The sequence below is a fragment of the Varroa destructor genome, unplaced genomic scaffold (genome assembly GCF_002443255.2).
Source record: "Varroa destructor unplaced genomic scaffold, Vdes_3.0 BEIS01000001.1, whole genome shotgun sequence".
Classification (NCBI taxonomy): domain Eukaryota; kingdom Metazoa; phylum Arthropoda; class Arachnida; order Mesostigmata; family Varroidae; genus Varroa; species Varroa destructor.
In genome coordinates, this window is record NW_019211454.1 from 22742979 (window position 1) to 22769280 (window position 26302).

Below are 26302 nucleotides of genomic sequence, written 5' to 3' on the forward strand. Positions count from 1 at the left end.
AAACACATGCGGATGACGTGGCAGTATACGCAAGACAGGATCTGAATAACACTGTAAAGGTTACTGATGCTGGAAGATTTCCTGGACAACTTCTACAAGCACGACACTAAAACAGACAACTGAAAAGTGTACCGCCGGGCTATACTTGGGGCATGCTAATCCGTATTCCGTGTACCACAACAGGAGGACGTGTAAATGACCTGTTTTCATGAAGAGTGCATCGCGCGCTGCGTAAGTAATCTCGAAATAAGATGTAAGAATAAGTTGCGTCATTATATGCATCATTCTAATTTAATAGTTAAAGCGGTATGATCATGTACTGTATTCTGAAGATGTATATACTCGATCTGTCAAATTTATGGCAGATTTTTATACCAAGAGCCGTTATATATTTGCAATCATTTCTCTGTTTTTTAACATCCAAATTGCACAATAGAATCGATAAGTCTGGCTAGTAGCCCTAGATATAACGATGTTTATACTAAACGTTGCTTTTTCGAATGTCGTGAAGTTTGGTCTCATCAAAAACGGCTTATCAGAGGCCGTGGATATGTAAAACTTAAAATTCATTCGGCGCGTAGGACGAAAATGTAGTATAATAATAATGTAGGATAAAAGTGTGGTAATATTTTTCTCAGAACTTCACGATTGATAATCATGTCTTTAAGAACTTTAACCGGACTTTAAATAGCTAAAACAAAAAGGATACATAATGTGCTTACATACAAAGCTCTAGTAATTGGGTAGCTAATCTAAATTTGCACTTATAATGACCCTAGTAAAAAAATGTTGACCTGAAATTTCATCTAGGGTTACTATGGAATGGGTGATCATGGTTGATGTCTCCTTCTGCTAGCCATTTTCATGAGGTACAATCTTCCTGTTCGTAGGCTTTCGAATCTCAAATTTACAACACATCGTTGCAATAACTGTCGAATTACGAGCGACGTACTAATGTAGGGCTTCGTTGACGAATATATACCGGAAAAAATAAATTTACTCAAAACTATTCAATAAACGTAATACGGATCATTGCCTAAATGTTTGGTGGTACAAACATAAAAGATTCACAGAATTCAGATAGCACCGACGGGTTTCAAACTCTGCATTTATTTCTTCAGATACACTCTTGCTTTTCTTAGTGGATGAACGATTTTTTTCCAGACAGTTTCAATTATTTCAAAACAAATTATATATTCACGTAAATGAAACGTATAATAGTACCAGTCACGAAGACGAGAACTGTTGTATGTTTTTGAACAGCAACTAATGCATCAGCAAATTACTGTATTATAACTATCGTTGGCCATAGCGCTTTTCAATAGATGCTTAGTGTCTGAATTTTTAATTTCTAAATAACCAAAGCGTTACGAACAATATTTTAAATAGTTGTGGTAACTATTTACCATTACTTTCAAATGTTTTATCTTGACCAAATTACCCATTCTTACTCGTGTAAGCCTTTTTTCTTCAAAGAACCCTTCAGTGATTTGATCGAAACACATGCGCAGAAGCGTACCAGAATGTTTCATTTTACTCTTATGAAAAGGTTCAGGGTGTACCATATAAAACCGATTAGGCATACTTAAGTTGCATCGTTTTTGCTAATTCGAAACCTACTTATAGTGAACTAACGCTTTGGTCGAGACTGTTGGTGCCGAATAAGTTGACTTAAGAAAATACATGGCTGGCAGTTCACTTAACACGTGCATGGAGATTCGCGTACACAAATACGCGTAAGCATGTAGGCGCACAGGTACGTACAAAATCATACCCAGCGCGGTGCTGAATGAATAGATAAGGTTTACTTGTATACGCTTTAGTTGCTATAAAAAAATAGAGATTTAATTTCTATGAGGAACCGATATGAAAGTGACAGACCTGCTATACTATTTCAGTTCAACATCTGAATTGTTGGATTAGCCCAGATTGGGCTATGCTCGAAACATGGTTTTTTCACTCGACTCATAGCAGACGTTTTGTTGAAATACAAACAGGATTGTTTTTAGAGGAAAAGACAAAACACAGTAGGTAAAATACACATATCGGAATTTTCGAATACATTAAAATAAAAGGGAGCACTATTTTTTTCGAATCCCTAAGTTATGGTAAAGCAGTTCAACAGAGTAAACGCATCCCTTCTAGAATAAGAACAACTCCAGAGAAAGCTCAAAAGCAGCACTATATGAATTTATTTTCGTCTTACGATTCATCTTGTATACTGGAGCCCAGACAAAGGCTCAATTGACTTCATTTGCGTCAAAGCAGAGTTGTAACAGTGACCTTTCTCTTTAGAGATTAGATTTTAAAAATGGGAAATTATTTCACGTTTTTACGGTTTTGGTATATCTGATTTAGCCATTTACTGGTATAATAATAGTACGCCGCTTGTTCAGAGAAACCGTGATGAAATGTTCCATTTTTCACGCTTACAATTTCTTAATAGTAGTGAGGTGCGACCTTCATCTCAGTCTCTCTGAATAAACCCGTGGTTTCTCGTTTTGGAAAATTGGTAGACTGATGGTTACTTTCACAATTCTGCGCAGTTCTATATTACTTGATCTAAGAGGCATCGTTATCATACGAAATTATAAGACATCAAGCAAGGTAAGGTACTGTCTGTTTCGGTTCCGTCAGTGGAACAACTGGATATCTTGATACCTCTGGAAGAAAGGTAATACATACATCGACATAGGTTACTGATACGGTAGTACTATTATATTAACTATAATTAATTCTGGTATAGCAGTTCTATTATCTCTTATTTATCAAATACTATCATCATCGAGAAGGTACTTAAAAAAACATGGTAAAAAGTCATTTCTGAAAAGTGAGTGGCATATCAGGGATGCTTTTTACTATAAATGGGTTTCCTGCTCAAATGATTCAATCATATTTATCATTTTTACAGAAGTTCATTAGGCTTCTGGTCGCTGTTTTGGTGCTAACTTTTGCAAAAACAAAAGTATAAACGAGTGCGTGACAGCTAGAAAAAGGCGGAAAAATAAGATGAAGTGATGAGTCTGCCGCATATCAAGCCTGCATTTATAGTTTCCCAAAAACAAGTTACATTTTAAACACGGTACCGTTTTAGGCTCATATGGTATCCAATATGCTGTAGCATTCCAGCATACTTCCAGCACAACCATTGTTTGTGCTTGAAACTCCTTCTGTAAGAATATGGACGTCCAGACAAAGAAACGCGTCTTAAATTAGATATTATCTCCTATCTCTCGTTTAATCCAATTTTTCTATGAATGATTGGGTTGCAATATAGAAAGTGCAATACTTTTTTTTCACATTGCATTTTTCTTTAAGTAAACGAAAAAGAATTAATAATAATAATAGGCGAATAAAAAACTATTGCTTACCCTTAAAGTGTTGAAAAATCAAAGATCTTAGAAAAATTCAAATAGGTAGTAGGAAATGTAAAACAGGTTACAAATTTTTAGCCAGCCAGTAACACATATAGGTTTTCACGTCGAGAATGTAAAAAAAATGCCCATTTTGTGTTTAGTTCTGAATAAAAAATAGAAGTGAGGGTAAATACCAAATTTGAAGTACCTACTACTCTCTTTGAAGAGCAAAGATAACACAGTTTTGACTTTTTTCATAATTGCTGGTCGTGATTTTTTAACTTACCTGCACTAAATTCGTAATCAATAGGAACTGAAAAGCGCATATAATGTTGAGATGTGTTAAAAGTGATTATCGACAACAAATATGTTCAGTAGTAATTCATGTTTAGGGTCAATTAAATGCGTTTGGCAATTTGGACCACCAGGAAGTCCCCTGCGGAAATGCCAAGACTGCAACCCAATGTAGATTTTACAGATACTGTAAAAGTATTAACCTGTTGAGTAAGTTATAGATTTTTCGTATACGCCACGCAAATAACAAGCGTAAAATGCTCTAGACATAACAAATGCCACTATAGACCAAGACTACTAAAGGCAATAAAATACACTTTTTTAACACATATAAGGTGCTCTTCTTACCGCCCTTAATGCTCTAATTTTATAGTCAGTATGTATAACTTCTAGTTCAGGCACGGCTAGCGTAAAATCTACATACATTATTATAGGTCCGACGTTAAGCGTTAGTCCATATTATTTACTTCCGGCATAACTCTAGGCCTCTGGTCGGAGACAGACTTCAGCTAGCAGCAATGTTTTTTGCACCCTAAGTGCATCCACACTGCAACTATTTTTTGCTTACATTCTAATCGTAACATTCAATTATTGCTACTAGCCCTACTGCGTCCAAGTAGCGTTCATGTATCTCGGTTGCGTATATGCGCTACACAGCGTCTTTTCTAGAAAGCTGTCCCCAGTTCTACAACGACCCTTTTGCCCTTGTTTTCGTAAGGATCGGTATTTAATGGTTTCGTATAATATGTGGCCGCTTGCTCCCGCACGGCACACTTCTATTCTCTTTACGGTACATTTTTGGCCTCTCTTGCCAAGCTTCTTTCCATTGACACTAGTGCTTTGCGACCGAGCCCATTTTACCGTCTATGACTTTTAGCGCCGGCGACCACTTTAACCACGACCTGGCGCCTCTGCCGGCACTAAAGACTGTTCCGGAGGTCCGCCTCCAACTATGATCATGGGCTCGTCGATCTAACGGCTACCTTTTGATCCTTGGTTAGTTGAGCAATTATCAGGATTGTGGCCTCGGTTGCTTGCATAGGCTTAGTCGGGACGGCGCCCCGTTGGTCGAAGACTAAATATATTCTCTGCAGGCAGCCAATATATATATATAAATGGGAAATTGAATAAGACCAAGTAAAAGTTTCACAAGTTATCGAGTTCGATCGAAGATACCTCTGCATCCGAACTAAATATCTGCGTGCAGTGTTTTTATGTGAAGTGCGTCGTTCTTTTTCCTAATGGTAACACATATGAGACACTCTCGCTAGAAAAGCGTTTTAAACTGCCACGTAAATGTCGTGAGCGCTAGTATTGGATTCCCCTACCCTTGACTGCAACCTGATTTCAGCAACTGCTGCTTTGATTTGTTCAGAATGCACTTTCACATTACTCTTGTCGCACCCGGGCCGTAAGCCTCTAATTGGAGCACTGTATCCTCGAATAGAGTAATGCTCGTGTTCGGTGTTGATTCGCCCTTTGGCATAATGCCACACGTCTTTGATTGATTATAGATCAGGTTAGTTTTCAGGTCGTAGAACCTTGCTGCCATTAGTTATAAACACTTCAGAGACATATTTCGCCATATGGCATGGTAACTTGTCCAAGTTCTTGTCCAAGAACGGTTTTCATACCCGCGACAGCATTTTCGTTTGAATTACTTAACAGAATTGTCGTTTTTCCATAGTTCTGTTTACTTCAAATATAGAGCTCCTGCATCGTGGTTCGAAATTACGGTTCACACCACAACCTTTTAAATCTTTTGCGGGAACATCTATGGGCATGTTACTACTGAAAATATTAAAATGCGATTCATCTGAAAACAGAATATTTTCTCTTTGCTGTTTTTTTTTTAATTTTCTATTTTTATTGATGACAGGGGTACATTATGCTTCACCTTCTGGACTGCATTATGAATCGCACACTTTGATATTTCGATTCACTAAGCAGCTTTTCTTCGAGATCTCCTATGTTATATGAATTGTCGTTATCAGAGTTTGCTTTACCGTGAGGCCTTCCTGTGATCTCATTATCGAGCCAAATATAATCGGAGAAGCACGAAACTAATTTTATAAACAATAAAATCAGTAATCGCAACAGCATCATTGTTATTGAGAGTAACGACAATTTCTGTAATACATCTCGAATCACTCATGGCTCCCCATGAGCGGAAGAAGACAGAATCGGATAACGGAATCGTGCGTAGTGGCTCAAAGGTTCGTACATGCGTTGGACTATACGTTTTACTAAGCGTACCTTTCACACCTGCAATTTAAGATGCTACTTTAGCGGCAGTATCATCACAGGCGCAGAGAGAGGCAGCTCTCACATAAAAACACTTGCAGATATTTAGTTCACGTACGAAAGCATCTTCGGTCAAACTCAACAATGTGTGAAATTTTTAGGTAGCCTTTTCCTCCCAACAGTCACAATGAATCTTCCTACACTTAACAAACAGCTTCAGTAGGCTTATGTTTCTGTTTATTCTAAGTATTTTCATTTTTGTGGAACATAATCCCGACTGAATAGCTGTCGCACAGATGCAAAACCTTGTAATCTTAAAATGCCTATTGCGAATGTAACTAAACACTTGAGTCCGTCGCATCAATAAATACATACCTTATTAGAAAGTAGATGAAAGCAACAGAAGTTTAAAGTGATACTATAGAACGGGCACCTCTAATCCGAATTAAACATCAAAAGGTGAGCTGTTACTGGACCTAAGACAGGATTATAGGAACTTAACAGTAATTTATGCGACTAAATAGGTCTGGCTTGAGGAAAAGCAAACTTCTAGCCGTATTTCTAAGCATCTGCTTATTTTGGATTTAACTACAAACCGCATTGCTGAGAAGCTTAGGGGCTGTTTTGCAAAGCTCGGTAACATAGGTGGTGAGTGGGCGGTTTTTCTTGAACTTTTCCAACTTGACATCTAGTACTTCCGTGCACTGAAAAAGATTCACAACATTACATAACTTGTTCCAACTTACTTGAAACGACAATATTGTAACCTAATCTCTAACAATTTAATTTATGTATACACATTTTGCAAAGGGTCAATACTTCTGGGAGGTTACTAACGATTAAAAGACGTAACTGTGTTTCTATGACCTCCAACGAAAAACGTCAGTAAGTTTCCTTAACCATACTTGACAAATGGTTGTGATAGAAGCTTAGAGGGCCAGTCATAAATCGAGCTTTCGAGGCATATATATATATTGCTTTAGTAGATGAACGTTAAGTTAGAGATTACTGCGGCTCTTTTTAAGAGAGAGTTTAGCTGAGCCTAGGGATCCCGGAATAAGCTGGCATCATCCGAACAAACGATAACAATCAAAGTAAATAAAAGAATGGAAATTAAATTCGAATATACATCTACTGTGTTTTCATATACTTTAGGCGGCAGAAGGGTAACGATGCAATCGTATAGAACATTAATCGCCTCTGGCTTGATATCTGAAAACGATTTACACGATACGAAAATCAACACAGAAAGATTATTAAACACAGAAATTTAGAAACAATGATCATTTCCTTTGACCAAAAATAATTTGAACACTCCTTTTAGAAAATCTTACTGGCAAGTTTGAAGTTCTCGATTTGAATTTAGGTTGAGAGTTTAAATGAACTCTAGTTCCCGTAAGCGACGACCTACTTATATTTTTTAGATGAAGTTTGCGCTACAATTAATCTTTATAGGGTGACACTTATTCAGGCGTCGCGAGGCGAATCAACAAAGCGAATATTGTACATTACAAAATCAATTATCTGTACCTATAATTGTTATGCAATCATCGAAAAGCTATTCAAACCTAATAAGCTATAATTATCAGACGAAAACGTCACAGTAGTCAGCCTATCTTTTTGCCTTATAACCCTTATACAGTGAGTCGTACCTTATTTAATATTCAATATAATAACTGTATAGAACATGAGTCTAAGGTCAGGCAATACAAAATCGTTTATCGCAACTTGGGTCTTTCTTACGACATAAATAGAAATTGTTCGGAGAAACGCTGTTCCTAGTCCTAAGGCTGAATCGTGAAGGCGTTTGCTGTTCACCAATGAAGCTAGGAGCTGTTTCCTATCCGGTAGTGTTCACCACAGTTTTAATTTGCTAATTACATTATAACAAACGTAATGGTAATCATATTTAGCCAACGCAACTTCTTACACGTATCAGTTGCTCTACGATGTGTTAATAATATATGTCCTATTTCCACTACATAATATCAAAATACCATTTTACTTTCTTGTAGATCCTTTGTCAAGTGGATTTTTTGAACGTGGCCTAACTGCGCGACGTGTTGGCCTGTATAACCTAAGGTGAATACTGATATCCTGTGTTGTCTGTGCTCACGATAACATATTACTCATCCAGCGATTTTATCGATGTTTGATTCCACTGTTCGTTCTTTGCTATTTTCCGGCTACCTGCGGCCGCCCATCCAGTGAGCTAGCGAAAGCGACGTCCTAATGGTCGTTTATGATGTAAAATACTTACAAGTACAGGCTGCCAATCAGCTAATAGTTTTCACACATTTCGAAAAGAGCTTTTGTTTCCATTCCGGAAAATTGAAATTTTGAGAACTTCGCCTCTTTTTACAGTTTCCTGTTATATGGAAACGAATACGTGCAAATATTTAGAGCAAACTGAACAACTTATAATAGCAAAATACTACAGGAAAGATGATTTAATGAACCTCTGGCTTCTTAACTCGTTCTAGTGCACTCCAACAGCTAGCGTTTGTTAGGTCCCTTTTTTTCTATTATTAGAATACAGTTTCTAGTTATTTGTGTTTACAGGTTTCTGCAATGGTCGTTTTTCTTAGATAGTTATGGATTGATGAAAAGCGAACGCGATACATAATTTAGGCTGGTCCGATAGATAGTTGCACACGCCTTCGCTCTAGTTTTTCTATAGCGACATGAAATCAAATGGTATAAATATAATATATAACACCAATAATATAACAAAAAAATACTAAAAAACGAGTTTCAATAGAACGGTTACATATAATCACACATAAGCTAATAGTACTTACCGCAAAGAAAGAACGGCACGAACGATTCATTTTTGTTTGAGTTTACCGCCATAAAAGCAAAACTCGTCGATGCCACAAAGAGTAGAAGTTTAATTAAAGGGTTCATGACGTACAATAGATATTTTGTAAATACCTCTTTTGATTAAAGTTGGAAGCTAGTTTCGATCGTTTGATAATCACATCACTTACGTAAAAAATTAAATATAAACGCAAAGTTCGCAGTCTGAGCAGACGTACTGTTGTAAAAAAGGAAGCATAACAAGCAACGTTAACTCACCGATATTTGACTTTTAATTAGTAATGCAAATATTATATTGCCGCAGTGACGGACACTTTGATATAAAAATAGGCGAGCATCGAAACTGCGGATATGAATATCCATTGGATAAGTTGCTAATTAAAGTATATATAGGTGTTTCAATTGCATTGCAAGTGTAACTGGACCAGATGAAGCTCAGAATGAATTGTATTATTAGTTAAGGCTCGAAAGGAACAAAAATTGTGTCCAAATACCAGTGTCGTCGTAGCACAGTATTGGAAATTTCCAATCAAGTTTGCTCTGCTCTTCTAAGAAATTGGGGGAAGAATACTTTTTTTTTTTCATATATTTATAAGCCAAGTTCAGCTTGTTGGCAAGATGATAATAAAAAATTGTCTGTTTAGTGTAAATGTGCTTAATAGACTAGTTGATTGCTTTCACGTCAGTCGGGGTGTATTTAGATAAAAACCTAGCGATGTTAGAAGCTAGATAGATAATTGGGCAGCTGCGATTATTCTTAGTTCTACTATAAAAACAAAGCGCGAGAAAACAAAGTCGTTGTCGATTTTCAACTAAGCGCGCTAAAATTGCGTATGACACATATGGGTCATTCTCTAGTTGATCTATTTTCAGATTGAAACCCTCAAGAAAAGTCTATTCTAAACAAATCAGATCTTGCTCACAGTTACAGATTATATTTAAAACAACAATTTCTCAAAACTGTAGTTATTCACAAGCATATCATTAGTAGTTTCTTCAATTTAGCACAATTGTGTGTTCATTGAAATGCACGAAACGGGCGTTGATAACGCATGTCCAAGACAAACATACACACAGCCAGATGCATGTATCAAAGTATTCGATTTCGACAGTGATACTTAGTGGCCATTGCATCGCACTGGCGACGAACGCTTTTGGGATTTTCGACTCTTTTGATGTATATATATATATATATATATACTCAAGAATAGCCGGGACTAGATGGCACAGATTTTGCTCTCTCTCCGTTGATATAAGACTGTCTTCCTTTTTGTGATGCTTGCCCGAAAGAGCGTTTCCTTTGCGAGAAAGAAGTGCGCCTGGCTGGACCTGAATTTTCAAGAAAGCTGCTAAAAAAGAAAGGTAGACAAGGAAGCTCTGTGTTTACCAGCTCCAGCAGTTCAAAACGCTTTACAAGTACCGGCTTGCTAAAACTTAACACGAACGTAAATTCGGCACATTAATCAAATAACATCGCCAATACGATCAGATCTCGTCGCATCGGTGTGTACCTAAATATTGACAAAGAAGGTTAGTGAAAAAACAGCACAGTTTTAAAAATCCGAATAGTTTTAAATCTATACAAAAGTCTCATAAATAGAGTCAACTCAGAAGCATTTTGTCGTATTAGTCGATTTTATCAAACGGCGTGCGAGCTCAGATTTGCTAACATTTTCAACTGAGTGCTTGAAGCATTGAACTAGGATCCTTCTATTTGCGAGGTAGTATTCTGAGCGTAGAAAGTATGAATTTGGTACGTAATATTGGAAAATGTAAAATATGCCTTCTTTGACTTATTGTACTCGTGTGACCATAAATTTCCTGCACCATTAAACACGAGCCGCAAGTAGCCGGGGCAAGCGCTTTCTACGTCAGTGCCACGTTCGCTCTTCCCAGGATACAGGATTGCATCCTTAATAGTTGACATTGTAGCAATTTTATCGTGCGTCGATGTACATTAGAAATTGATGTAAGTGGGTTTGCGGCTCAAATTCAAAATGTAATGAAACTGTTTTTACTGCAAACGTCTGCTGGAGGGTTTCTGTTCCAGCAGCACAGGCGTTTGTTAAGTTCTATTATTACATATATACGAATTTGGGTCGCGGAGAACACTATTGTAGTTCTAGGTAAGTCTAAATGTCATAAATAACCTATATGGATGCTCAGCTTTTCGGTTTTTGCTAATTAGACATGGAAAACTAGTAACGATACTGGCCACGGTCCCTGGATAGCCAAAGGCTGAGGTGAATCTTATAGATATAGGTTTATTAGCGGGCAGCACGGGTATGTATCGAGATACTGTGCATGAAAAATGCTGCCCGGACATTTAGACATGCTATTCTATTTTTGAACCCAAACTGCTGCCGTAGAGTGACACGTATAACTTAGTCGTTATCACAACACTTTGCTAGGGTGTCATCGCTGCCACTTCATGAGTATGTGGGCCAAGAGTCTGTTTATAACGATCCCAGTCCTCAAGCTTATTTTCCTATTGGCGTTGTCAATAAACATTGAGGGAGCTGGCGCTTTTCGGTGCTACGTGTGCAACTCGAACAACGATGTATCCTGCTCGTTGTCGCCGCCACCAAAGGTATCATTATTGTTATTGATAATAATGCATCTTATACAATGAATGAAAAATGTTCTCATTAATAAAAGTGCTGTTAGCACCATTGTCAGCTGGTTCCTACATATAGTCTTCACTATTTTTAGGCAAATCTTTTTCTGATTTTCTTGAAGAACTCTGGTACTCTTAAAGAAAAAATCCTTTACTCCCTAAAAATATAATGAAGGCAGATGCCTGCCTTCTAATGAGAAGTTCAAGTAAGTATGAAGTATCAATTGAACATCGTTTGGATGAAATATGTTTCAGAACCTTATACAAGACTGTAACCAGCTACAAAACGTAGACAACAAAACGTACAGCCTCTGTCGCCTGATGGTAAGTTCCTGTTCCTCGGCTTTATATAAATGGCCCAATGTAAAGTATGTGGAAGTTACGCGGAGAGCAAAGAGCTTCATGCTGGAAGCAAACTTATGTGTTTGCATCGTCACTACAATTGCAATGAAGTATGATTTCAATATAATTAGTATTAAATATCTCTATGCATATGTGCTGCTCAAACTGTTAGTCGCAACAAGAGTACAGATGCATAGTCTATTGGTTGCGATGCAGTGTCGAGCTCGCGTAAACAGCAACGGAGAGAATCGAGCTGACGAACAGTTCATGACGCATCCGTTTCTTTAAATCGGGTATTCCATTTGTAGTTGAGCTATACAATCTGTGACACATAGATTTTGTGCGAGTTTCTCTCTTGGAGACGCCAAATGCTTCACTTGCTGCAGATAGTGGATTGTTATTCGCCACACACAGCTCTACACAAATGTCTGCCGTAGCAAAAGGAGCTTGCAGGACCCTGTAGTGACAATACGCTTTGCTTTGACAGTACTACTTAGCCCGATAGTCTGTTAGTAGCTCGAAGTAAGTTCAACGTATTCAACGTAATTGTTAGAATATCACAGACGCGGTGTTTAGATGTGCTCGTTTAACTAGCGTCTCAAATACGAGTAAACTTTCTCCCGAAAATCGAATTCGAGCCAATCTAATTGCGTAGGCGTCGCTCAAATCGCCATTACCTGTGAAGAAAGTAGCGCTTTATTATGAACTGAAAAGGATGGTCGTCCAAGCTGTTCGATTGGACCTAGCATTTAGGTCTCAGCTTCAAACGTGCTTACTGCGCTCGTTCCTATCAGAAAGCACATGTCCACAATGAGAATCTTCTAAACTTTTTCCCGGAGGGCGATCAAATTTATTCGGTGCCACATAGACAAGGTATAGCTACATAATTTTATCTCACATTTATTAACCACTACTGCCTTCCTGTAGGAGTCATTAGCCAAACAGTTGTCCACTAATTTTCAGGTTGTTGAGGTGGAGGAACGAAGAACTGTTGATCGCCGTTGTGGGTGGATTCAACATCATGACAGAGACAGCTGCGTAAACGAGCGTAAGTAGCGAAGTTGCAAATAGGAATTCGCGAGAAAATTCATTAAGACTGATCTTTTTAGACATCTGCTTGACATTTCTGCCGATAATCCTCGGCTTTAATTGAGTCACACCATAACGATTTACGATTATAGATAATAATAATTAGATTTCTTTAAAGATATTTTTATGATAATTACTATAGCATGGTAATATGCACTTTAGCTGTTTCCAGCATTTTCTTTTTGAACATCAGCTTCAGTTTTGTGTTGTCCCGCTCCAGCTTTTTAGGTGCAGGTTTGGATATATATAGGCGTTTTACATGTTCAAGACACATTCGCCATTTCGATCGATTGCTTAGGCAGCAGATAATGATGCTCCAAACTATATTTGTGTTTTTTTTCAAATAAAGGCTTCATTCAGATAGATGCATCGGAGTAAAAGCTATTATTATGTAACTGGAAATGGTTTTTTTGACAGAACTCAAAAAGATCAATTTCACCCAGCCCAGTGCCAAAATGATGCCACAGGAATCCGTGAAGCGACAAAGATAGGTTCAGGTCCTTGCCACCGTTGGAAAGTAAATGGACCGGCGTTATTATTTCTAACATACAGCGTGTTATTTGTCCGTGCACTAAGTCATTTCGTAAAGAGTTTCTCCTAAAGAAGCCAGCACCTGCCATATTGTCCAAACTCACGGACATCGTAATTCAGCAAATATCGTTGATAACGAGGACACAGTTAAACAAAACAGTGTTTAAAGTATCCACTTTGACGTAAAGTACTCCGTTTGTCAGCGCCTATTAATTACTTCATATTATTCTGGCATTGTGATTGTGGTTTTGGTGGCGATACCTATAGCATTCGTAACAAACAAAACGACTCCAAGGAGATTTACCTTATTTCGGCTAAGATTTGAGTGTTTTGTTGAACGTTTCAATTTTAGCCCGTGTCGATATAAAGGCGATTAACTGTGAGTGCCGCACAGAGGAGTGTAATGCAGGTTTTTCGAAGAGCGCCGATGCTCTTGTGTTACTCGGATGTACTACTGCCGTCTATCTTGTGGCGTCGATCTTTAAGCGATTCTGAATTTTTTTTCTCTATTGACTGCGGGGAATGTTAACAGCAACTTACGGCATCTTACATAAATGCTCAACTTGAATAAAACAATGCCAATAAGTTATAGCTTCAAAAATTACTGAGAAATTGATAGAAAACCCTCTTGTATTTGGGTGCGTTTATAAAAATAAACATCAAGCAAATAGGTAAAAGTACCCTGTCGTAGTTGTCTACTTATCCATATATACGACATTAGTTCAAATATTTAACCTAAATGTACAGCCCCGTTAAGAGCGTCGTGATGGCGGACTATGAGGTACTAATCTACTCGGTTGTATTTGCCCATAGAGGGATGGCGCCGTTAGTAATCTTCAGTCTGCATACAGTTGTTTTACGTTAGAATTAGTAGAAACTCCCTAAGCACTTGCAAGAATAGATCGTGCACCCAATCCTGGTGCGAGCACTGATTACACACTAAGACAATCCAGATAACTGGGAACTCCCTACTTCCCCAAAAAATCTTAATTAATTGTAAATGAGCCTATAACTCTCCTTAACTGCGCATAAAATGACATTTAAATACTATAAAATTTGTGTTCACAATAAAAGTCAATATTAAACAAATATTCCAATGTTGCAATATTGTGGTTTGGAAAAAAATAGCTGGTCGACGTGGGAGGATGTTTCGTGCAATATCCAATATATCTATGCCTGAAACTAAAGGTGTATGTATGGAGCATTCTAATAAATACAAAATTTTTAATGTACATATTCGGTTAGTTGGTAACAAAGTCACTATTATGTTATGAGCGAGCGATACGTTCAACCTGGAGCAGACGACCTAGCTCTGTTTGTCAACAAATCACAACCGCAATCGAGCAGTAAGCCAGTGCTGTCACCTAGACATTTCTTTAGTGGAGTTTAATGAAACGCAACTGTTTCTATTAACAAATCAGTTCTTTTCACACCTACTCACCATTTAATTGAACAAGGCCAAACAAAGACCTTCGACGCAAGCTATTACTATAGTGAATGTGACACCCAGGCCGCCCCCTACGCTACGTCGAGTGGCCGCAGTAACGGCTTCGGCTGTTCAGTTACGACTCGTTCTTATAGCTCCATAGGTTCTTAATGTGAGACTATGTCAGAATTCGAGTACAACGATAACCTCGTGCCTTGTACGGGAAACGACTATGATTCGTCGTTCGAAAGCGATACATATAAATTGCACAAGTCAAACAGAAATATTAAGGTTACTGATGAGTTCCAACAACCCGTTCACGGTTTTACTGCATCATCGAGTGCACATGCAGGCCACGATCAAATAAAAGGACACAAGAGCCAGTTTTGTAGCGAACAATCGCGAGCCGAAAAACGGCGTGAAAGGTACGCCATCCTCGCGCTCGACGCCTACAGTCGTCATAAGAAACTCGTCAATGACTATTTGCTTTGCTACAAAGGACAGACTGCCCACTTAAAGCGTGACATATGTAGAGATAAAAATGATGGCGACGTTTTACGAGAGAATCATCGCTTTCTGTGGGACGATGAGTGTACAACTTCAGATCTTACATGGGGCCAAAGACTAGCCAAGAAATACTATGACAAGTTATTTAAAGAGTACTGTGTAACGGATTTACGATTCTACAAGAAAAACAAGATCGCCTTCCGGTGGCGTACCGAACAGGAAGTCGTCGTTGGAAAAGGACAATTTAGTTGTGGCGAAAAGAATTGCATAAACGATGCTGACCTCCGGAGTTGGGAGGTTAATTTTGCCTATGTGGAGCAAAATGAACGGAAGAATGCGCTCGTTAAAATTCGCCTTTGTCCTGACTGTTCCTATAAACTGAATTACCGAACACAACGGAAGGAAGTGACGAAGAAGCGGAAACGCAAGATTGAACAACAGCTAAGTAAAATGAGAAAGATAGAAAAAAAAGGAAATAAGAAGCGTCGGCAAAGCAAACCGAAAAAAATAAAAAAAAAGCAAAGTCGGTCGCTTAGGGACGAGGACTCGTCTTCAGATAGCTCAGGTGGATTTCCATCTGAAGACGAAAAAGCTAACCTTGACAATGTTAAGGTTATCGAAGAAAAACATGTAGATAATGACAATCCATGGGCAAAGCCAGTTCAAATTCAGGAAGAATCGAATTTAGACGACGAGTTTGACTTATTTCTGGATGAAATGTTTTTGTAAATAAATAAACTCGTTATGTAATATAAAGAGTATTCGCTGTCATTTACTGTTTAAAATAATGTTTATTTACAGTTTTCAGCAAGTAACGTAATTTATCTTTCTTCTTTACTGCCATGGATATATAAAGCTCTGTTGGACTCGAAACAATAATCAAGTGTTGATATACTTCAACACACACTTGTTTGTCACTTTTTTGTAACACGATTTCGATATTTAGATGTAAAATAATAAGAGGTTTCTAGCTGTGCTTTCGCGTTCCTTCGGTAATGCGGGCAAGCAAAACGCAGTCATTATAATATACAATAAGCCCTGTGATGTTTACAATTTCGAACTCATTGGCAACGCTACCACTGTTTAACTACAATTGAATATAATTTTCATTGACCCAGAATTTATTTACTTAAAAATTAATTGATACACGATGTATTAGGATGAGTTAGGCAGAGCTAAGTGAGTTGGCAAGTGATCTGTGTTGTTTGAAATAAAATGGTTTTAAAAGCACTGTTTTGATTACGGAATACTTTGGACTAATCAATTAACAAGCTTTACGGCAGATACGCTGTATACTTACATCGACTTCAATCAATTTGTTTTTTCAATCAACAAATCAATTTACTAAATGTTCCAAAAAAAGTAGATTCGAAAAATAATTTCGACAAAACGCTATAATGGCATCAAAGTTTATTTTAGCATTTCATCACAGTATAACCAAATAACTTCTACCAATTTATGGGTTGTTTCTGGATCTTAGTTCTAAGAACTTCATCCGTGGAGTTAGGTAGTTTTTACAACCGTCCACTACTGCACTTTCGCGTTATGCGTCCGTTGTTAGTACGACCACGTTTATCTTTTTTCCTTCATAATATAACAGAAAGCGTAGAATAGCGATAGCGATACAATAGTACAATACCAGTCATAACACATATGTTACGTTACAGCCTGTTGTTCTAACTTCTTTTATGACTTGACTAGCTAAGCACAAGTCGCCGAAGTTGACTGGTGCATGATGCTTAGGAATATGTATTTCTCAGGAGCACATGGTTTAACACTAATAGCTTGTTTATTTAAACGAAATCTGTTTCTATTGGTTGAATACAATTTTGCCGCTTTGCTTATTTTCAAACAACATAGTGTTTATGATACTGTTGGCAAAAACGATAGCGGTAGTAGGGCAAACGAAGAAATCTGTTTTAAAATGCATAATCAACCCAGAGTGGAGTACCCAACAGATCAAAAGAATGGCAAATTGGATATCTTGATTCATTCATTTGAAACAACAATAAAGCTTTTGAAGACTTTGAGATATTCTTCTATTTTTAATCAGCCTAAAGCTTATAAAACTGTACAGACGGTTTTGCGGCCGTCAATAGGAAAGTATGAATATTCACCTTTAGTTTAAAGGTTGGAACTGAGAGGTAGAAGTGCTTCTTAGGCGATGGAGGTAGACCGCAATGGAGTCTTGCTGCGAATCATGCAACATATTGTTGTAAACAGAACGCTTGGTACATACTAACAATTCAAGATCTTATTATTATTTTGTATTGTTTAGTTGGATTTTGGCCGACGCCTGAGAGATTAATCCCATATGCGTAGGTATTTAAAAATCAACCGTAGTTAGATGACAAGACAGTGCGGGCTGAAGCTATAGCAGTTTAAGTTGTATCTACCTATTCACATACACAATAACTAACTTGAGTTACTTCAGGTTTATTTAAATAATATTAAAACAGTCGGTGATGACATCGACATTGACCGGTTAAGGGTTCGAGGGTCTAAATTATAGCGTTTAGCAACAGTGTGTACAATGAAAGTAATTAGTACCTGGTAAAGGTCTGTAGACGACAATGTATCAGCCGCTTGGTATGTCCTCAGGATGCCAAGGTTAGACGCTGTATTGCAGCATCTATTAGGAATGCGGGAACAGCGTGACAGATCGCACAACGCCGCGTAGTAACCCCTAACATGAATACTCGTTGATTCAGTTTGGCCTTCTTTTTTCAACTGTTTTTTTTCGCTTGATTAATATAGTTGATTTCAATGTTTTCTAGTGTTTCTTTTGTGTCTGATATAGGCGCTTATAACGTTGTGTTATTTTTGTCGACAAATGGAAAAATCGATCCTCCAAAAATCGAATATGGTCATCCAGCAGTTCAGGCGGATCATTGACATTTAAATTGCACAAGTTAAAAATGGGTAAGGGAATCAACTCTGTCGTTGCCAAGGCATATCTATTAGGAGCAGGCTGAATTATGTTTAAAATATTACTAATTCCAGCCTTCTAGGTGAAATGACGATGAAAACTATGTTGAGTACATTATTTGAACTATTTGAATATGTATACAATTGTTTTCATCCATTAAAAAGATATTTTTGCTTAGAAAGAATTTTGGACGTCAGTATTACTTTATAGGATGTTTAAAGGATGTCTTCCTCCCGTACAATGTCTAAAGAGTCATTCAGTATTACCACAAGCTACTACACATGCTTCACCGGATTTTGTAAGCACAGTTTCGATGGTAAGAGGAGTATGGTTAGCAAAAAACCTTTCTTGGAAAAAAATTGGATTAGGTATGTTATTGAAAACTGCCTAAGTATAGTTAATAGGACTTATATGTCAATCGCTTTTCGTGTGTATAGCAAATTATCCATATGAATATTTCTTATCTCACACCTACAGCGAAAACTACCACAGAAGTGAATTTAGGAGCGCAAGTCGTTTAATTATCTCTCCTGGCTTCGGTTCATTTGGACCAATCACTATGACGGTAAACTCTTCTAGCTCTGGCGGGTTCTTCACAGCGTGGCCGAAAACACACAGCTACATGCGAAAATAAAGTTCCGTCCGAAGACACGCCTGGCAACTGGAGTTACGAATTTGGAACCGCAAATGTTCCAACCTCAAGCAGTTTGCTATACCCGCATATATTAACCGAAATACCGATTCCTGTTAAAGTGGATTTTTTCAGCGATCATTCGTCTACTTTGCTATGCAGCAACAGCGAAAACACCATCCGAAAACCTATCTGGCATCAGTGTCCACTTGTAAAATAGAACACTCGTGCGAGATTTTTATCATCATTTCTTAAACTAAAATGACCGTCGTATTTAGAAGTGCGAACAACCGTTTGGGACGCTAAAGACCGTAAAGCACCATCAATTTTTATGACATATACATATGTATTGATTCAATTATGGTTTAATTTACATATATAAAGTGCGACTTATATAATTCAAGCTTAGAACATGTATTGACGCACTACTTATGGTGTCGAAGTTGTTCGCTGAGAAGCGATCGAGCATCACGTAGTATCGAAACACTTCCAGATTAGGATTCTTAGGGTGAACATCAGTCGGACCCAGCACAAGTTCTACGTACGAGAACAGGTCATATTCAAACCAAGACATGATATTGGAGGGATATAGTTGGTTCATTACTTTTTTCATATAGGCTCTAACTGTTCTTTCAATTGAGCTATATATATATATAGCTCGAATGGAAGGTCTTTATTAAATGTATACGTTTTCCTAATTATTACAATTGTGGTCAATGCATTGCTGATAACAATAGGCTATTGATTCGCAAGTTTCAACAAATATTCGGTGTTCTCGCACATTCGCTATCAACTCTAACTGTTTAAATCTTTGGTGTCGTCGGCTTAGTAACGTAGACTTCAACCTTAAGATGTCCTCACCAGAATAACTCTGCTGGCGTTAGGTGTAGGGAACATTCGAGATGTTTTTCTTACCAAGTAAGTGTTCGCCTAGATCACCATCCCGTTTGGAAGATTTTTATTAAAATATACTGTATATATATTAAAATATACACGATGGTAGTGTGCAGATGGTCTGCTTTGATGGGAATAAAATTCATCATATCCATTATTAAAGTTCTCCAAGCTATTTTCTCCGTATTTCGGTTTGTTCTAAAAATATATGCATATTTCCTTTTGTGTTTACCTTTTCGTTGCCTGATGGCATTTTTATTAGGGTTTACTTCAATACATAGTATCTACAGGTCACTATTGGATCGCACGCCTCCTGAAGCATTTATTTTAAACTCATTCATTATTCCTATTTACGGGTGGTAAAACTAGAATAACTAGCTGGTGGATTTGGTCAAGCTGAAATTAAAATCGCCTTAATTTTCGAAGACATTGTGCCTTACTTAACTAAAAATTGCTACTAGATGCCCGTACAAGCTCTTAAAGCCAACATGAACTAGTGTGCGCGTAGCCATAGTTAGATTTGTTCTCAAATATACTCAAACTCTTATACTATTATGAATTCAATAGCTTTACTACTTGTTTCATTCCTGCAGACATTGCTCGAATTTCATTCAGTTGTAGTACAAATACGAATGTATGCATTTCATTTGAAAGAATGAGCAGGACCGTGAGGGGGCGAAATGGTCTATGTGAACTGCTAAAGTAATCATTTACCTGCGAAATATTAGTTGAATACGTTTGTTAATACTGCCAATCTACGGTAAATTTGTTTAAGATTTAGATACTTTAAAAAAGGAAATGATTCATTTTTGATGAGTCACGATTCAATTTTAGATTACATATAATTTGTTTGTGAACTGAGCTGATAGCTAAATAGAACAATCGAACGGAGACCTACTCCTGCGTTTTTCCTGTTGGCATAAATTGATTGATTCGGCATTTGCGAGAAACGATCAGAGTTCGTAATATCAGCCATTGTTAAATGCAGTTGATACAAAGGATTGGTTCACTGTTGACGCTACGAAGGCTATTCACACAAATTAACTTGCCTGTATTAGGCGATCAGAATGTATCTGAACTTATGCAACAAGTTTTTTTGGCAAGTTTTGGCAAACTTTATTCATTGTACAAAAGTAAACATGTACGATACCGTTTGAGTATTTGTCATGTTGGCGAACACAGCTACGAAAATCGGCTCTGTGCCTATGCATCGAGAAACTCCCGTTGGAGAGCACACAATCGAGTGTGTCTTTCATGCGTGTTAATGTTAGGAGTTATCGGCCGCGCTGTTGAGGACCATTCGAATAGTCGTCGAAAGCCTGCGCGTTACCGGGGTACAACTGTCGGATATAATCTATCACAATTAGCGTGAAAAAAATATACATTAGGGCACACTGCAGCCATATACCGGGAACGTTCGTAGTGGACTGTATTTTGTTGACATAAAGCTACATCCCTTCAGATGAAAACATTGTTACATCGTAAACAATATTTATTATAGCAATTTTGTCCTTGATCATTCTGAGGTGTTCCTTGATGTTTTCATAAAGATTGCAGCGCAGCCTAAAAATGGCCGGTTGAGCAATTGGTACAATTTGTAAAAACAACTTCTCACTTTGGTTAGTGATTTTATTGTTAAATTTTGCGAGCATTAATCTCTACATAGTGAAAACATTGCCGAAGCATGATAAGTTTTTTCGTATAATTATGAGCGACTCATGAAGGAAATGTCTCTAGAAGAACTTTCTGGGGATCAGTGGCGGCTTGATAACTTCCCGCTTCGTCCTTTGTGACATACGTACATAACTGCCCGATTGTACTCATGCTAGACATTTCTTGAAGCACCTGGGTTAAGCTAAAGCGCACACTGACATACACTGAATGGCTATGCAGTGAACGGAATGTTTTTAATAGTGCAATTAACTTACCACGACTTCTTAAAGTGTAGCCCATAAATGAGACGCTCCTCAATGTGTCTCGTATATATATGTTCTACGGCTGTTCTCGAAAAAGCCAATGTTTTTAATTATTAAATCTAAAAAATATAGCAAATACAGATATTTACGTAAACCTTTTTACTGCTGATACTCAAAATGCAAATCTAGAAAACGCATCGTGTTGTCTATGTAGAAGTAATGCAAACATCCCGAGGTTCACTAATGTCATGTTTGAACTGCATATAGCATAATCGGGTATTCGAAAATCCTTGGTTATGGCAACTCTTGATCAATCTATTGATTTCCTATTTTCAACCTACATTATTTTAAAAAGGAATATCTAATAGAACAAATCCGTGTGCGTCTGCTAGGTTAAGTTTTTTCTATTTACGCAGGTCATTGAATGCTTCATCTTGTTGGCAATAGGGAGTACAGAATGTTTAGGAAATATCGTCTACATACATACATAAAATGTTGTTAAATTGATAACAAACCAAGAAATTTGACATACATGTACATTATTTTTAAATTAGAAAAAACTACTATGAGTTATTGCATCGCGCACGAGATATCGAAAAGGAGGCTTCTGAACTTCGAGGATTAAGCTTGTCCTGGAACGCAAATAACGCTACATATATAGAAAGATTAATACTAATTAGGGAACTTAAGGTTTGGCTACGCTTCTTATAAGTTTTATCTGAAACGTCAAATATTTTTTTCACTATTGCATTATTTTTAAGATAACATTTTTTTTTCAATGTAGAAAGATAGGGAATATCATATTCGAAAGTTTTAGTCAAAAAAGTCGTGCAAAGCTGACGGACACAAAAGCTTCCTTACTTCACCGAACAAAGTTAGTGATGAAATAACACGTCAGAGGTGTTAAACTAGTAAGTACTAGTACATGTGTTCTTGCTCAATGAGGATTACTGATTTGATTACGTCTGTTCTAAGTAAGAGGCCTGAGCTACTATTTAGCTTCCCTAGCGGAGCTATGAGATTGGATGGCAGTGCGGTTCCGAGCGAGAATAATTATCCGTTCCGATGTAGAATCTTATGGTTAGAACTAAATTTTGCTCAAGTATAGGTTGTCGCAATATATTACAATACATTACAAATGATGGATTGTGATTAGCCCGACGGAAGATAACATTCCTTTCAAAGGTAGAAATGTTTCCAGGTGCGACGCAGAAATTCCGTGTCGAATGTCAGGATATTATTACTGTTACCAAAAAGCGAGGACAGAGTTTGTATAACCGGTCTTCAGTAACGAGACAACGCCTTAAGCACAGCTAAGCAATAACATGATACTACGGGGTAGCCAAACGATCGCTGCAGGATGGACAAGATTATTCTAATAAGTTACTCTTCATTACTTTTTTGGGCTATACGAAAAAAATCCTGAAACCGATGTGCTGTGTAAAAAAATGAATACGTCTTTGTAACAGCTATAAAGCCACGTCGACCCAACTTATTCGTAAGCAACATCGGGCTAATGTCGACGAGATTTGTTAATTAGATTACAACATGGAAGATGCAAGAAAATGATATCGAAAAAATAAGTAAAGAAAACTTCAATTTGGTCCAGTTGCCGGTTCTTTGAGTCCAGCTATCTCTATTCTTGTCTACACAACATAGATCAGTAAAGCAAGATTACTTTTTTTAAAATTTGTTACACTTTAAGAAAGTAACTTTTGATGACAATTAACACATTCGTTTTTTATAGAAAACAGAAAAGATCGAGCACCCGCGTGATTCCAGGGCACACTGAAAGCCTTTTTTTTTTTTGTGTTTTTCGATAATAATATAGATATGGTTTGGCAACTAAACTGGTTGCAGAATTCTGCGAATCATAAGAATGTATGTGTTTAAGCGTGACAAAAACCATTCTTTTCATACGGTTTCTTTGAAAAAATGCGCTTCCAAGACTTATCATGGAGTAAAGCCGGTTAGAAATACAGGTTTTAGGAAAAAAACAAGAAAAATGTTGCCGAGTTTATATTTATACAAGATCTGCATGCTAGATACGCGTAATAATGAAGCTTAGATAAAATAGATTTAGGTAGATTAGTTATATTTATAGGGCAAAAGACTCACCAAAGAGCGTCTGTGCACCAGTGATTAGTAGACTGTTTTTTCGGCCTGCGCCCTATTATTAATTAGAGGACTGTTATGGACAATCACACTTTTAGATAGTACTGTCAAAGCATCTTGTTGTTTAAACATTCACTGTTTTATTCCAGCTGGAGCTCAGCTGCTACTATGAATTACTCTTCTATAAGTGATATTTTTTGTGCTCGATTTGCCCGAATTCAGCAGCACTTAACATTTAAAATAGAAAAAGTGTATGCTTCTACGGACTGTGAAATTACACATAGGTGAGATATCAGTGGCACTGATCAGCTAACGTCTACCTACCCATTTATGGAAAACAGAATTTTTCCTATACGTACGCTTTTCGAAATATTATAATCTAATACAATTGTAGACATTTATGGTGATTTTAATTTTATACTGCTATGCTATGGAGTGTTCTATTTTTTCTACCTTATGAAGCAGCCGAAAAAGAAGCTGCCTAATGCTATCTAATGTTTCTATTTTTACAGACCACGATGTGTATAGTCAACAAAAAATTTGTTCGCGTCCTTTGGCTCTGTTCATTTAACGCAGTTTAGCTACCTCACAGCGTTTAGCCGTCGCCAACACTGGCTATTAAGAGAGTAATAATAGATGGTTGAAATTGTTTCAGTGTCCCCCGTGGGCCTTGATCAATTCATGCCTAACGCCCCGGCTACATATTTGTACCATCTGAAGGGCAACAAGCACGAACGGCAAGGAGATAATTTGTTGTTTGTTATCGATACGGTCGTTAATGGTGGCACTGGTTGACGTTCGTGCGCAACTGTGGACGCAGCGACGGACGAGGTCAGCAACGTGACGCAACCTTTGCCGTAGAAGAACAAAATACTGCATTATATTATAACAACATCTCGCTGGTTTATGGCAGCTGGAGAAGCTTCTTTGCTGAAAATGTCGAAAAACACTTTAATCCGATCAATTCATAAGAGATAGATTGCTAGATATATGTGCGTCGAGTTCGTGTGTACCTGGCCCATATGGTAATACAGTACGATACGTTCATGTTTCGTATATTGAAAAGAGGTATAGAAAAACAACTGTAATCACTCAAATCTACATCTTATTATCTGCATCTATTGCAATTGGTAGTACGGTTATTTCTTCATTACAGTACGCTGATTTATCGACGTATACAAATATATTTTTTGTTTAAGAAAGTACATATAATAGAAAAGAGCTCAGTGCGACATATTTTTTGCAACATTCATGATTAATAGGCTAGTGCTTTAAAACTACTTTGAACATCGAACACTGACAAAGGATGTTTTTCAAGAAGCAAAAAGTCATCGACTTACTTACGGAAAAAATGAAGAAAAGTAGTACACTTTAACACAAGTTTATGGTAGTATACAGCCGCTTATCCTATAAGACGAATAAGCGGCCGTTGGCAATGATTTCTTCTACGGTGTCACAGACAAGCAACAAGAACAACAACTAGCTAGGGAGATCAGGTTGGATAACGTTGTCCGCTTACCTCAATTAGACGAGGCATTTGCAAAGGTACCTTTTCTTTTAAATGCTAAAAAAGAACCTTCTAATGGTAGCTCTGCCTCAAGCTTAGATTCATAGAGGTAGACCCCTCTTTCTGTTTGAAAATGTATATCGCTAGAAACAGTAGATCAATTTAATGCTGTCCTGACAATGCTAATTCTGTAAAAATATTTATATGCATCAAATAAAACACCAGCAACTTGCGAAAGGAAGTAGAAAATATTATGATTTCTGTGAAGATTGGAAATTATACGATGGCCTATGAAAATGTAATAAATAAAACATGCATTAAACTAACGAAATGATAGATAGTAGGGTACGCAATGTCAGTTCTTGTCAAAACCTCATATTTGAGCCATTTTGTCGAAACAGACGCATCATTTAGAATAGCAATATGTAAGAATTATGGTCACGTAAACCTGTACATCATCCGTCACTGGATGCCTATATATATGTATGCTAGCCTATATGTTAGCTGCTTAAGTACTATAAAACAAATGTGGAACGTTCTCGTTTTCTGTATTAAATTGTCCAGTCAACGCAAGTTTGGACTACAATAGACTACTAGAAAGAACACGATTTAATAATATGACCATTAATGGTAATTGCGGCACTAATACCATTGCAACATTACACGCATCCAATTCAGGTAAGTGCTTTATTGGCCGAGGTGGATAACATGGACATTGAATTGAACTCCCTAGGCGGACGCAACCTGACGGCTTTAACTATTAGATGTCCGCATCTGAAGCTCAATAAACCCACCGGAATCTAGGTGTTGATTGGTGGTCGAAGTGAGAGAGGCAACACTGACCCTGCATTGACGGCCGATTAGACTCGAGCCCTTTCTTTTCGACATTACCAACGACGTTTTTAGCTGATCCCCCTTCACCTCACATTGGCCTCTCTTGCCGACTAGGCCACTCGACCAAATGTCTACTTCAGTGCATGGACCGCCGCATAAATGGGTGCCTGTCTGGATCTCCATGATGTTACGAGTCAACCAATGAGCCTCTCTTACTCCCAAGCAACGATAAGGACGAGTGAGCACAACT

General features: G+C 37.6%; 3 protein-coding genes and 1 long non-coding RNA gene across 16 annotated transcripts; 2 read left to right on the plus strand and 2 right to left on the minus strand.

The window, feature by feature from the left end:
* LOC111248956 (uncharacterized) lies at nt 1–25552 on the plus strand. 5 transcript variants are annotated; one of them, XM_086984462.1, is made up of 5 exons: nt 1–231; nt 11126–11304; nt 11587–11655; nt 12637–12721; nt 13646–13973. In XM_086984462.1, the coding sequence occupies exons 2-5, from the start codon at nt 11146–11148 to the stop codon at nt 13786–13788; spliced, it is 456 nt and encodes a 151-aa protein (XP_086840588.1). In that variant the 5' UTR covers nt 1–231; nt 11126–11145; the 3' UTR covers nt 13789–13973. The 5 variants fall into 5 exon arrangements, with proteins under 5 accessions (XP_086840588.1, XP_022657855.1, XP_086840595.1 ...); XM_022802120.2 differs by lacking the exon at nt 1–231 and adding an exon at nt 10078–10217; XM_086984469.1 differs by lacking the exons at nt 1–231; nt 13646–13973 and adding exons at nt 10105–10244; nt 24367–25552.
* LOC111248965 (uncharacterized) lies at nt 2164–9920 on the minus strand. Of its 9 annotated transcripts, XM_086984479.1 has the most exons (7): nt 9786–9920; nt 8696–8931; nt 7024–7106; nt 6491–6598; nt 3643–3669; nt 3087–3170; nt 2164–2663 (listed from the first exon to the last, which is right to left on the minus strand). In XM_086984479.1, exons 2-7 carry the CDS (start codon nt 8799–8801, stop codon nt 2634–2636), a joined length of 438 nt encoding a protein of 145 aa, XP_086840605.1. In that variant the 5' UTR covers nt 8802–8931; nt 9786–9920; the 3' UTR covers nt 2164–2633. The 9 variants fall into 9 exon arrangements, with proteins under 9 accessions (XP_086840605.1, XP_086840636.1, XP_086840629.1 ...); XM_086984510.1 differs by lacking the exon at nt 8696–8931 and having other exon boundaries at nt 7045–7098; nt 9786–9867; XM_086984503.1 differs by lacking the exon at nt 8696–8931 and having other exon boundaries at nt 7024–7098; nt 9786–9867.
* LOC111248952 (protein FRA10AC1) lies at nt 14675–16473 on the plus strand. The gene has a single exon (XM_022802107.2). The coding sequence runs from the start codon at nt 14900–14902 to the stop codon at nt 15953–15955; it is 1056 nt and encodes a 351-aa protein (XP_022657842.1). The 5' UTR covers nt 14675–14899; the 3' UTR covers nt 15956–16473.
* LOC147758396 (uncharacterized) lies at nt 16723–21053 on the minus strand. The gene is made up of 4 exons (XR_015324450.1): nt 20831–21053; nt 17777–17912; nt 17344–17417; nt 16723–16810 (listed from the first exon to the last, which is right to left on the minus strand). It is a non-coding gene; the product is annotated as an uncharacterized LOC147758396 (long non-coding RNA).
* Nucleotides 25553–26302: the final 750 nt, after the last annotated feature.

Bases quoted from the DNA above. Each gene is read 5' to 3' on its own strand.
- LOC111248956 (XM_086984462.1), top strand. From the start codon at position 11,146: ATGAGTATGTGGGCCAAGAGTCTGTTTATAACGATCCCAGTCCTCAAG. The intron at 11,305-11,586 runs GTATCATTATTG...AATATGTTTCAG, and splicing joins CGTTGTCGCCGCCACCAAAG to AACCTTATACAAGACTGTAA. The intron at 12,722-13,645 runs GTAAGTAGCGAA...TTTCAATTTTAG, and splicing joins AGACAGCTGCGTAAACGAGC to CCCGTGTCGATATAAAGGCG.
- LOC111248965 (XM_086984479.1), bottom strand. From the start codon at position 8,801: ATGAACCCTTTAATTAAACTTCTACTCTTTGTGGCATCGACGAGTTTT. The intron at 3,670-6,490 runs GTTTGTAGTTAA...TGCGCTTTTCAG, and splicing joins CTAAGCTTCTCAGCAATGCG to TTCCTATTGATTACGAATTT. The intron at 2,664-3,086 runs GTACCGTGTTTA...CCTTTCTTCCAG, and splicing joins TACCATATGAGCCTAAAACG to AGGTATCAAGATATCCAGTT.
- LOC111248952 (XM_022802107.2), top strand. From the start codon at position 14,900: ATGTCAGAATTCGAGTACAACGATAACCTCGTGCCTTGTACGGGAAAC.